Source organism: Pholcus phalangioides, unplaced genomic scaffold (genome assembly GCF_987345545.1).
Source record: "Pholcus phalangioides strain wild (caught in Gottingen) unplaced genomic scaffold, Ppha-v1.0 ptg000015l_1, whole genome shotgun sequence".
Taxonomy (NCBI): Eukaryota; Metazoa; Arthropoda; class Arachnida; order Araneae; family Pholcidae; genus Pholcus; species Pholcus phalangioides.
This window is the reverse complement of record NW_028301608.1, coordinates 65,582,268-65,595,868: the sequence shown is the minus strand read 5'-3', so window position 1 is coordinate 65,595,868 and position 13,601 is coordinate 65,582,268. Positions and strand designations below refer to the sequence as shown.

The 13,601-nt window shown below is 36.5% G+C and overlaps 1 protein-coding gene across 1 annotated transcript in view; it reads left to right on the top strand.

The window, feature by feature from the left end:
* The window catches only part of Syp (synaptotagmin binding cytoplasmic RNA interacting protein), a 42,138-nt gene that overhangs the window by 26,752 nt on the left and 1,785 nt on the right, over nucleotides 1–13,601 (top strand). Inside the window, exons 8-10 of the mRNA XM_089244113.1 lie at nucleotides 9,068–9,366; nucleotides 10,272–10,357; nucleotides 10,562–10,737. Coding sequence (XP_089100239.1) covers nucleotides 9,068–9,366; nucleotides 10,272–10,357; nucleotides 10,562–10,737 — 561 coding nt within the window. The remainder of the gene's footprint in view (nucleotides 1–9,067; nucleotides 9,367–10,271; nucleotides 10,358–10,561; nucleotides 10,738–13,601) is intronic.

Genomic DNA, 13,601 nt, shown 5'->3' with positions numbered 1-13,601 from the left:
CGAACAGGTGCAGGGCACTGATGCTGCCGATCAGGCCCGCAGGGAATTATTAAGAAACGTTTTTGTGGAAGGGCTAAGACCGCACCTGAAACGCTTGGTTCTGCCTATGAACCACAGAACGTTTGAAGGGGCAATGGAACAAGCAAAAATGGAAGAGAGGCTCTCCCAGACATTTTCTAACCCTGGAGAAGTTGAAGAAGTTCAGGCAGTAACGGCTTCTCAACTAGAGCCAACTGCGAGTCCCCTCATGGCGCTAGTACATTCACAACAACAGGCCATTACTCAGTTAACGGAGGGTATGTTAGAAATTCAAAATAAATTGTCACAGATAACAATGAATACGAATTCGAGAGGTCCCGTGGTCTGTTGGTTTTGCAAGAAACCAGGTCATACCCAGAGACGATGCTTCTCGTATAGTTCTAGGGGTCGGGGCCAATCGCATAGACCCAATTTGGGATCCCACTCTAATACAATAGGGGAGATGAGTAATTTCTCGAATACGGTTCCAAAAAACTAGATCAGGCCGAAGGGGCTCTTGAGCACCCAGAGCTCACTTCTTCTGGCCCTGAGGTGGTGCCATTGTATTCGATGACAAATCCAGAGGAAAAAATGAATCTTCCCATCGTAAACATTGCCATCGAAAATAAGATGTTTCCATTTCTGGTTGATACGGGAGCATCCATCAATATTTTACAGGGAGACGTACTGGAAAATTTCGATGTGTTAGACAAAAAACAGTGTCGTGTCACTATCAAAGGAATTGCTACTGAGCAAGTTGTTCTACAAGAACAAGTATGGGTAAACTTGCCTTTTGGAAAAAAACAGGTGATTACACCTTTTTATGTTTCCCATAATGCTCTTTCTTCCCACTATATCGGCATTCTGGGTTTTCCTTTTCTGACAGAAAATAATTTCGACGTCTCTGTTCGTAAGAATGCACTTATTTCATCTTCGCATTGCATAAATTTTTCTAAATCGAAACCACTTCCGGACCTTCCGAAAACTGATTCCATTCCTTCGGTATTTGGTGTCCTTCCTAAAAAGGTCACTCTTCCACCTTTTTCAGAAAATATGGTTAAAGTTAAAATATCGGATACTGATTTCCCTGTCAACTCCTGTGTTCTGCTGGAAAGCAATATTCGTCACCTTTCAAGTATATTTGTGTCCCGTTCAGTGAACATGGTTTTGCCAAATCGTGAAATTTTTGTAAAAGTGGCGAATTTCACTGACCAACCTGTGACCCTAAATAAGTCGATGAAGCTAGTTTCTCTTCTAGATGAAACTCATTTTGAATCAAGCGAAACCGTTGCGTCCGTAGATACTGTTCACGATACTGAAGGAATTATCTCAGACTCCTTCGATGTGTGGGGAAGCGAGCAGCTAGACCTTTCCCATTTAGATGATTTTCAAAAGGAAGAACTCACGAAGTTGTTGAATCAGTATCCAAAATTGTTTGCGAAATCTGTAAAAGATCTTGAAGGCTGCGACACATTGTATCATACCATTCCGTTGAAGGACTCTATCCCTGTTCGACAGAAGCCATATAGAGTACCGTTTCATTTAAAACAAGAACTAGACCAACAAATAAAAGACCTCCTAGAAGCAGGTATCATTACCGAATCTACAAGCCCATATAGTGCGCCAGTCTGTTTGGTAAGGAAAAAAGATAACTCTTTCCGGCTGGTCACTGATTTCAGGAAATTAAACGAGAAAACGTTAGACGATTCGTTTCCACTTCCAAATATTACGGAGCTTGTGGATTCTCTACATGGGGCACACTATTTTTCCACATTAGACTTGACATCAGGGTATTTTCAATGTGCGATACATCCTGATGATGTGTACAAGTGTGGTTTTAGCACACCTGATGGTCATTATATGTGGTTAAAAATGCCTTTTGGACTGAAGTCTGCTCCAGCCACATTTTCTCGTTTGATGCAAATTGTTTTAGCAAATTTGTCCCCATTCAAAATTGCTTGCTATTTAGATGATATCGTCGTCTCATCATCTGATTTTTCATCCCATCTCGAAAAGCTCAAGATCTTATTCGACAGACTTACACTACACAAGCTAAAATTGAAACCTTCCAAGTGCATCCTTGCGAAACAAAATATAACATTTTTGGGGTTCCATATTTCTAAGGGTGAGGTGTCCCCAGATAAGGCCAACCTGAGAGTTGTACAAGCTTTTAAATGCCCCGAAACTAAGAAACAAGTAAGACAATTCCTCGGTCTCACCAATTTTTATCGAAAATTTATAGTAAACTATGCCGAGAAAGCCTTGCCCTTGACCAACTTAACAAAACAAACGACTTTCTTCAATTGGAACGAAGAAGCTCAAAACGCATTCGAAACCTTGAAAGAAGCACTCTTGAAAGAACCAGTACTTATGTTACCAGATTTCACAAAAAATTTCACACTAACAACCGATGCCTCTCAACACACCTTAGGCGCGATTCTGTCACAACCAGATGCATTGGGTCATTTACACCCTATAGCGTATGCTAGTAGGAAGTTAAAGGGCGCCGAACTCAATTATTCCACCTTTGAGAAAGAGATGCTCGCTGTGGTTTGGGCTTGTTCCCACTTCAAATACTATTTGATGGCACGAAAATTCACTGTTATTTCGGATCAAGCATCCCTTAGTAAAACCTTACATTTGCGAGATCCCACAAGTAGAATTGCTCGTTGGATCATGGCTTTGGCGCAATTTGACTGCGAAATAGTTCACCGTCCCGGTAAGCTGAATGCTGCGGCTGATTACTTGTCAAGAGAAGTTAATAATATAAATATCACTCAGATTGAAGTCGAACCTATTTTGCGACAAAGAATTATTAACTTACAATCTTCCGATGCCAAATGTTCCAGAATTATGGACGATTTGAAGTCTGGTAAAACACCGAAACCAAACAAGATGTTGTTTTTCATCCAAGACAATTGTTTATATTGTACTGCTAGGAAACCTAAAAATAGGTTGGACCGATTAACAAAAATTGTCGTTCCTTCAGAACTGACCAAACACATTTTGGATATGAATCATTCTTCGCCAGATGCAACTCATTTGGGTTTAACCAAAACATTATCTAGGATAAAATCATTATACTTTTGGCCGGGAATGTATTTTCAAATTAAATCTTTTGTTTCTAAATGCCAGTCCTGTTTGAGTCGACGAGGACATGTGACCAACCCCATGGCACCACTTCAACGCCTAGAAGTTTGTGAGCGGCCTAATCAAAGGGTTGGGTTCGATGCAATCGGTCCACTCCCAGTGACACCAAATGGTAACAAGTACATTTTATGCTTCTGTGATGCTTTCACCAAATATCCAGAGGCGTATGCGGTGAAGTCTATTGATTCGGCCACTGTGGTTGAGATTTTAGAAAAATATATTTGCACTCACGGTGTACCCGAGTCTATTGTCACTGACCGTGGCGCAAATTTCATTTGTGAGGCAATGCAAAAGGTATACGAGAAATTGGGAATTCATAAATTAACCACCACCGCTTATCGACCTCAAAGTAATGCTGTTTGTGAACGTATGAATGCCAAACTCATAAATTCGTTAAGTCATTTGGTCAACCAAACTCATTCCGACTGGGATCGTCATTTACATTTTGCCCTGTTGGCCCACCGTGTTTCAATACATTCATCTACAGGTGAAACACCTGCTTTCTTAACGTACGGAAGAGACCTGAATATTCCCCATCAATTGTTAACTCAGCCTCCTTCTCGTTCATACTCAGACACACAGGAATTTGTGCAGGACTTACATCATAGGCTATCAACATCATTTAAACTGGTAAAAGAAAATTTAGTAAAATCTGCAGAACTTCAGGAAAATACCAGATTAAAGGTAGCAAAAGTCAAAAATCTCAATATTGGTGACCTGGTTTTGTTGAATACTCCTCATATTGGCCCTAATGCCTCTCGGAAATTCAATAAGCCAAATAAGGGTCCCTACGTCATTCTTCGTAAATTTGGTCCGGTCAACTACGAAATTGCACTTGTAGGTGATTCCACAAAGAAGCTTAGAGTTCATGTTGACCGAATAATACGAATTCCTAACACATCTATGGACACTTCTCAGTTAAATGTTCAACCTCCTGACAGTGAAGGGATTAGGAACACAAGTTCAAGTCAAAGGGATGTACCATATAATCTGAGACCACGTGATGCTGCTGGTTTTGTACAGACAGCTTGAGTTGTATATTCTTGTACCTTAAAATGATGTTTATACTCATTGACACAGAATTCTTTTATGTATTATTATTAGTATTCGAAAGTTATGTCCCTAAATTTGTATATATTCAGTTGATTGAGAAAGTTTCGTTATTTTGTAAATTTCTGAACGTGGATCCATGTGTCACACGACAAATGATATTTTGTTTTAGTAGGATCCAATGAAAACTGTTTACATTTTTATGAATGTGTGTGATGATTTACATACCATGTTAGTTATGTCATGAAACAATGATAAATATTTCATGAAAACGAAGATGTGGAATATGTGTAGGATAAGGGTTATAGAGAAAACCCTTATCAAGCTATGATTGATTGTTATTAGGAAGAATTAAGATAATGTGTTTATAGTCAAATTTTTTTTCCTTATGCAATTATATGTCAAGTTCAGTGTTAACTAGATTGTTGAGCTAGTAACAGATAAATCGATGTACCGCAGAGATTACATAATATGAGTTGTGCTTACATATACACCGTTCATATCTGATATTATTTTTGGCATTATTCCTAAGTAGTGTTTCAATTGGCCATTGAACACTTCCTTGATGAGAATGCTTCTTGCGATCAGGAGCAGTCAATCAGTGATGTTGCGTTGATTGGATCTACAATAGACCAAATTCAATAAATTCTGTGTTGCATTGTGTTGTCCTCCATATCCAACCAGCACAGTATCCAGGCTTCACTTCTTCCTTTTCCGTAGCTGCATCCTTATCGACGAGAATGATACTAACGTATCAAAATCAGATTGGAAAATTGTAAGCATTGAACTGTACACATGTGTTTTGAAACTCTCGCACATCGTTTTTATGTTTAATAGTGTGTAGCGATTGTGTCCCTACTGAAGAATTTCACGTATATTCTCACATTTATATTATGAATATGTATATGCACGTAGTTTTGGTTTGTGTTCACGTATTTTTTGGTGTTGTATATTTTTTTTTTTTTTTGTATTTTAGTATATATATTTCACTCCCTATCATCTTTCACATTTGCCTGATGAGCCATACAGATCATTGTGTAATATGCATATTAATTAGATTCGTGTTTCTCACATTGGCTTTAACGTAATCTTTTCGCCCTCGATTGTAACATTTAACATGTTAGGGATCTCATAATTTAAGGCTAGCTTTTGCCGTTCTTCGCGTGGAATTTTCATTCTGAAAATTCTGGGGAACCCGAAGGGAGTATGTTATGTTGAATTGTCAAAATTCATCATAACATTACATTAACTTAATCTTAAAATAGTTTTAATTGTAGAGAAAAGAAAAGATTATTATATTGAATAGATTTTGCCTTATGTTGTATTTGTACAGTGGAATCTTACATAATTAATCATTTGATTATACCGATATTTAATTGTATATATTATGGCACATATAATAATAATAATAGTAGAAAGCAAAATCTATTCTATAGAAAGTTTAGGCCTTAAGATACAGTTGTACACGGTACTGCTGCCTTGGGGCCCCAGATGAGAAACACGGGTCGAATTACAAAGGGTTGTAAGAGAGTGAAGGAGATGGTCATCGAGCCATATAAGGTAATGTTTGTTTTTCAGGGGGTGTGATTAAGGGTCCTTGGCGAGAAGAATTTCTCCGAAGATCTTAACGGTCCCCTTAAGTTTTTCCCTTTTTTCTGTTGTACCTCATTCCCCTTCTCTCTCTCCCTTCTCCGCCAACTGTAAATTAAAACGCCGAATAGTTCCCTTCAGGACCTGTACTCAGTACAATTTCATATAGTTTTGGATCGCCAAGGGGCCTTTTTAACTTACCCTCTGGGAAAATTCGCTGGCAGTCCCGGGGAGAAAATTTTTCAACGCTACTGTCTGACGAGAGTTTTTTGCTCTCGCTTGTAATTGAAGCTTGCGCGAGTTATATATATGTTCGCTCGCTGGTGATTTGAATTTACTATGTGCCTCGTTGAAAATAATTACGCTACTCGAAATGTAGCCTTCACGCTCCTGTGTTCTCGAGTAAATCGCGTGCATCTACCACTATTTGATAAATAACGATTGCACGAAAGAGCAGAAATCATATGGATGGAGGGTCTGGATCAATGGTCATTCCAGCAATTCCTATGAGGACGGCTTCGCCTTCCAAAAGGCCGATAGAAGCCAGCTAGCGATAGTAGCCAGTCGGTGAGTGCCCCTACCAACCTGTTCCTGAGAGGTGCTCTTAACAACAGGGGTGCTCCTACGAACCTGCTCCTGAAAGGTGTTCCTAACAACAGGAAGGATTCCTAGCCGCCAGTGACCTGCAGAACATGCGGGAAAATAAATTCCGTCTTCATTATGGACAAACCTCCATGTTCACCTTTTCGAGCGTCAACCGTAGTTTGCATAAATAGACAGAACGATAATATGTAAGTTTTTTTTTATTTAAATCATTGTAAAGCGATGTTGTTTTTTTCTTTTGTCTCGGAAAATCTAACCTTCATTTGGTAGATGTTTGCATTTATCTGTATAACCTTTTTAATGGTTAAAAGGTAGCTACCTACACCATTATTTTCTATTGTTAAAAATTAAATATCTTCTTTTCCTTAAAATTTGACTCTGATTTACTTGCTCATGAAAGTGTTGTGTTGTTTTCCTTCATCTAATGAATTGCTAAACCCCTTGTCTTGATCCTGCAATATTTATTCGAACCTGGGTGAATGGATTCCAATTTTGAATCAAAGGAAATATAAATTAAAGAAGAAAGGATCAAGACAACAGATCCTTCAAGTGCTTTAGAAATGTGTCACCGCTTTGGTGGTCTGGAACTGTGTCCCGCGTCAATCAAGTGATCCGTAATTATGCCCATATCACTTAAGTAATCTTGGAATGTGTCGCAAGTAACTTGAGTGATGTAGAATTGCACTAGGAACTGCTTGAGTGCTCTAAAATTGTGCCACATGTCACTCAAAGGATCTCTAAATGTGCCATGGATGTTTAAGTGTTCTGGAGCAGTATCGCAGGTCACTTAAGCAATCTGTGAATGTACTGCGGGCTGCTTAAATGCTCTAAAATTGTGCTATGGGTCACTCAAGTGATCTGTGAATGTGCCACTTAGTTCATTTTTATAAAATTTGAGGTGGGGGGGGGCAGTCCACATCAGATAACCCCTAGGGCCACATTTGGTTTGCGGTCCATGGGTTTAACATGTATGGCTTAGAGCAGTGGTTCTCAACTTTTTTGAGCCCACAGCCCGGTTTCATTCATTATTGTGAGTCGAAGGCCCAGTCAAATACATGACCAACGGAAAATGATTGAAAATGGACAGAAAATAATTGAAAATGATGGAAAATAATTGAAAATGATGGAAAATGGTTTGAATGAGGTCAGGGCCTGGTATCTAATTTGCATTAAATGCGTAGATTTATTAATGCATTTTTTCTTAGATCGTGGCAATTCAATAACGCCATTAGAAAGTATACTATTTGCGAGTAAGAGCAGTTTTAAGCTGTAATTTTTAGTGGGTTTTTTTTAACACCCTACCCCATGGGTTTTTTCAAGTTGGGTAAATCAAATCAACCCTGGATATGATGGAAATCTAAAACTGTAAAAAGTCAGTTTCCATAAAAATTAATGCACAAAGGTTTTGATTATAAGGTGACAATATCTTAATCAGTTTCTGTTGATTCAAAATTCTTTTTGAAAGTTGGTAACTGATAATTCTCTCCCAAACCCAGTGTGTCCCTGCAAAGGTCAATCCTTCTCATGGGAAAAAAGAAAAGCGCAGTGTTTTAAAGATTTGTCATAATGGATGTAATATATCTTTGTTGGAGGTAAAGGGAAATTCTAGAGGGGGGGGGGGCATTTGAAGATTTTTTTAGTATGTATTTCCATGGAGTTTGCTTTTTTATTAAATGAATGTCTGTTATTTATGGAAACAAGACAGTGTCCTGTACCTATGTGTAGTATAACAGAAGTGTCCAAATTAATAAGCGTTATCCCAATATTGATGAAAATGGGCATGGTGCCCTTTACCTCTGGCATACAGATATTAACTTAATGGAGAAGTGTGTCTGGATTGGAAAATAAATATGGTTATTATCTGTATTAGGTGATTATCATTATAGGGTATCATACAGGAATTTCACTGTTCTTCAGGTTTAATGTGATCCCCACAAATTCCCAAAGTATTCATATGATTCATCTACGGCATTTGCTAAGAGTTATGAGATTAGTAAAATAAAAGATTTTTCAATGACAGTTTGATAATATCACAGGAAATTTTCAAGAGATAACACTAGTATGTATTGAGTTTATTTAGTATTTCTGGTAACTGTTCGAGTTTATTGCAGCAAATTTCTGTTGGAAAGGTTTATTACTTTGTGTTTCTCATTTACTAAAATGGATCAAGTTCTGTTGTTTAGGGGAATAAATGTGAAAAAATTTTGTCTGTAAAATGCTCGCCGTGTGTGCACGTTGAATTAGAATATTGAGCTTTTTGAATACCCTGTAATGGTCACTGCTTGTGTAAAAAAATTTATATAAAGGTTGACAAGGTGTGACCGTATTTGAAAATGCTTACTCCATGCACATCCAGTGATATTGTACATAAAATCTTTTACATGAACATTTACTTCCACATGAGAAAACAATCTGCAGAATGGATGCTCAAATTGCTTACATCAAATCAAGAGTATCAACTTCAAATATGCTGGTGAATTTTGATTACACAAGTAAAATATGAAATCAAACTGATGTTTTCCTATAAATGATAATTCTGTTAGATTTTCAAATCTGTATATACTGAATTTTATGCATAAATTTTAAAGAAGTAACAAATATCTGGCTGAATTCGCGTTCTTTGACTCTTAATAATAGAATGAATTTTCTGCCATAGGTCAAAGTTCTGTATGCTAGAAACTTGACAGCTGAAATAACAGAAGATGATCTGAAAGAAAAATTTGAAACCTATGGCAAAGTTGACAGAGTAAAAAAGATAAAAGATTATGCCTTCATACACTTTGCAGATAGGGATTCGGCTGTGAAAGCGATGGATGACACTAATGGAACACAGATTGGAGGCTCCATGGTTGAAGTGTCACTTGCCAAACCACCGTCGGACAAAAAGAAGAAAGAAGAAGTTTTAAGGAATAGAGAGCGTAGAATGATGATGACCATGTCTCAACGTGGTGGCATGTAAGCATATTCATATTGGATCCAACTATTTTTTTTAAAGCTGATTCTCTGTCGAATACATATGAAATTCCTTGTTGTAATTTTGTATTAAAGAGAAAAATTAAGATTTATCAGAAAATTAGTCGCAACTTAGAAAAATTTTCTGTCTAGGTGTTGTGTGTGAAAGAAAAATTCATGTGCTTTGATTTTTTTTTTTGTGATGGAAAAATATTTCCATTTGTTCATGTAATTATGTGCACAACATTAATGCATAATTAAATTATTATAATTATTGAATTACACATAATTGTGTTTATATTTTTAGATTAAAAATTTCATTTGAATATTAATACATCTAAATTGCTCAAATACAATGAAAGACTGCTCTATAATGATTACTGCTTGTGTATCAAAAATCTCACTGTTACAAGTGATTAGCAATGTTTCTTAATGAGCTAATGTTGAAAATACAGGAACTATGCCCTCATAGCAAGTTATAAAATCAGAAAAATGTAACATCAACAGAAATTCTTGAAATTATACATGGACTTGGAGTTACATTAAGAATAGTTGCTTAAGAGATTCCTCCCCCACCCATTTTCATTCATGGGATTCCAATAATTTGAAAAAAAGAAGAAAAGGACTGCATTGTTTCAACTTTTTCCATTAACTGATAGACCAATCATCTTCTGCCACCAGGATTATTTCATGTAAATTAATAGTTTAGATTTTTTTGTTTTTACCTTATCACCTCTTTCTCATTATGAGTTCTCGTAACAGACTTCAACTGCATATTTAGCAAATTTAAAAAAAAAAATCCTACACACATTCTCTTCAGTTATTTTATTCTTTGAAAGAATTATATTGGATGATTGTCTTCATTTTTGAATTGGCCAAGTTCCATGACAATTTTTTTTACCTTCCAGGATGATGGGTATGCTTCCAACACCAGCTAGAGGAAGAAGTGGTGGCAGAATGCCACAGCAATCATCTGCAGGTGCTAGAGGTTTTGGTAATTATCACGAATTATGCATTATTGGGAAAACGCAGTAAAGATAAGAAAAAATGAGCTTTAGTGAAATAGGGAACATCCATTGATTGCTGAATAGTTTTGTTGTTTTTATTAAAAATAATTGCTTGGGTTTAATCATTACTCTTCCCAGAAATTGACCTTTGGATCCTGTTTCAGAATTCATTTTTTATATATGTGTTCTAGGTGATTATGACTATGACTTTTACGGTTACAACGACTACCGTGGTGGTTATGGTCCTGATCCATATTATGATGATTATTTTGGCCCTCCTTATGAAGATTACAGCTATGATTATGGTTATGGAAATATGTCAAGGGCATATCCTGGTAGCCGCATTCCCCCAGCACCTGCAGAAAGGGTACAATAAGTTTTTCTTCTTTCCAATTCCTTATTACTAAGCCTGTGTTTTTGACTATATTTGCATGGCCTTAATAATGATATTAATAATGTTCAGCTATATTTCATTGGCTTCCGTGGAAGTTTCATTTATTCACACATTTTGCTTTTTGTGTCTAATTTTATTCACAAAAAAGTTATTGTGCAACTAAGGGATGGGCAAAAAGTCTGTAGAAACTTTGAAAATTCATAAAAACCGGAAAAATAACGGAAATAAAAAACGATTTGTGTGCAAGGTTAGCATCGCCAGGTCACTGGAATTTTTTTGACAGGCGAAAAAAACTGAAACAGCTGATACTTAACGCTGGCATGCACAAGTCAAAGAAAATATTTGCAAATAACGAACAGAGTGCGTCCAAATCGTTTATTACAGCAGTATGTTCCACTTGACCACTGCCGCCACACCGCTGGATTTGTGACTGGCCTGCAATGTTATCCCCTGTGGTGGTGGTCATGTGGTAATAGATACAGGATTCATACTACTGTAATAAACGATTTGGAGGCATTCTGTTTGTTATTTGTGTATCTTTTCTTTAACTTGTATATGTCAGCATCACCTATCGGCTGTATTTTAAGTTATTTTTGTTTTACCTGTCTTAAAAAAATTTCCATCACCCAGTGATGCTGACTCTGCAAATTGTTTTTTATTTCGTTTATTTTTCCGGTTTTTATGGACTTTTAAAGTTTCTATGGACTTCTTGCCCACCCTGTATTTGCACTTAATTTCTGTTGAGCAAAACTCACCAGATCTGCAACCACACACATGCTTTTATTCTACCTCTTGTATAGTTCACTTTTGCTGTCTGGGAAGAAAAATAAAAAAAAAATCATACCTCATCTTTTTGTTTCTAAAAAGTATCGATAGAATTAGAAAAAAAAAAATTTTCTCCCCCTTTTCAAAACACATTTTCTCCCACTTACTTTATTGCAAAAGAAGTTGTAGATGAAGATGAAGAGAAAATCTAAATTGGGGTAATCTGAAATGTTCTGTCATGTTATTGCAGTTTTTTTTTTTTTTTTTTTGGAACGGTACCTGTTATTCACAATCATGTTCACCTGAGTGTTTGCAAGATCTATTTAGGAAATGATGAAAGAGAAAAGCTATGGATTTAACAAGTGATTTAATTGTGGAACTTGTTTTGACTATTTGCACAATCGTTCAGTTCAAAATATTTTTTAAGCATTAAGTATTTGAACAAAAAAATCAAAGGGATAAAAAAAAGCCTAATCAAAAAAACCCATATTGTAACAAAGAAAATAGTGACATAGAAGTACTACGACTACTGTGCTAAAGTGTACATCCATATTATAAGCAGCTAGTTATAATATACCTGGTACTGTCTTGGTTTTTTTCAATTACTCTGATGATTGAAAAGTGACAAACCTTAACAAAGACAAACTATTATACATATACTGGCAGTATTAAAGAAGTGACAAACCGTTGTAAAGGCATATGCATGTCTGAAACGCATTGCTAGGGAACCACATTAACCAAAGTAAACATTCCGAAAGTGATTGTTGGGGCTCAGAAACCACTGTTGCCCAACACTTTCTCTCCCATTTCGAGCATTTGCTCAGTTCTGATGAACTTTTAAAGTAGCCTATATCATTCAATTCAGGCCCTGTTTGGCATATATGTAAAATTTGGCTACGAACAGTCTGAAATTGTACATTTATATTGAAGACAGAAAATAAACTTTATTTATATGAACCTTATAAATTGGTGTGTGCAAGAAAGTGCGTGCGTGTGTACAGGGTGTATAGGAAAGTCCCTTTATTCTGAACTCTCGAACCGTTCATCCCAGAAGCATACTTCCAATTGGGGAAAAATATCCAAATTACATGCAGACACTCAGATACGTCATTCATATTGCAAGGGGTTGTATAGCTATTGAAATTTAAAAAAATCACTTTTTATTCGGTTGCCTTGTCCTGAAAAACCCTATTAGAAAGTTGGTGCCGTCTCTCCTGAGATCAACAGAAAAAATCCTCCCATGTTTTTAACTGAGGTATTTGAATTCAAAATCACTGAAAATGAAGGAAAGAACCAAATAAATTAATGGTCAAATTTACTCTGGGCTTCATATGCTGTTCTTTCCCTCATTTTTCAATTTCAAATATCTAAGTGAGTAATACATTTAAAAACATGTAATTTTTGGGGGAGGGGGCTCAAGAGTCAGGCAACAGCTTTCTACTAGTAATTTGACTTTTTAAGACTGACCAAATAAAAAGTTAATTTTTTTTTATTTTGATAACTATACAACCCTTTTCAATATGAATGACATATCTGAGGTCTACACGTTGTTTGTGTGGAAACTTTTTTCAATTGGAAGTATGCTTTTAGAACAGCGGATAATTAGATATTCCAAGGGACTCTCCTATGTATCTTGTATGCATTTCTAATGTCACAGTTATGAACTTTTGGTATTGGGAAAGTGCAATGTCTTCCACAGTGGAAGTGAAGTAGATTCAATGTTGAATTTCCATTGTGATGTATCTTGTTGAAGGTCTGCCTGCTGTCTGTGGAAAGACATTTTTTAAATGGGAGACAGGCTTGCATTCCTGTTTCAAAGTTAAAAAACCAACTTCAGCCACCCCTGCTGGGATTGAATCCGGATTGACAGATTCATGATTCATTTATTGTATCTCGTGCGTAATAGCTTTTTTGAGCAATTGAGTATTCTGCCGGTAATGTGCTATTGCAGTGTCTGTTGCCCTATCATATAGACTGCGTTCTTAGCAACCTGGAAAGTAAGGGAAAATGTAAAATACTTGGCAAAAGTAAAGGAAAATGTAAAATACTTGGCAAAAGTCAGGGAAAAGTTA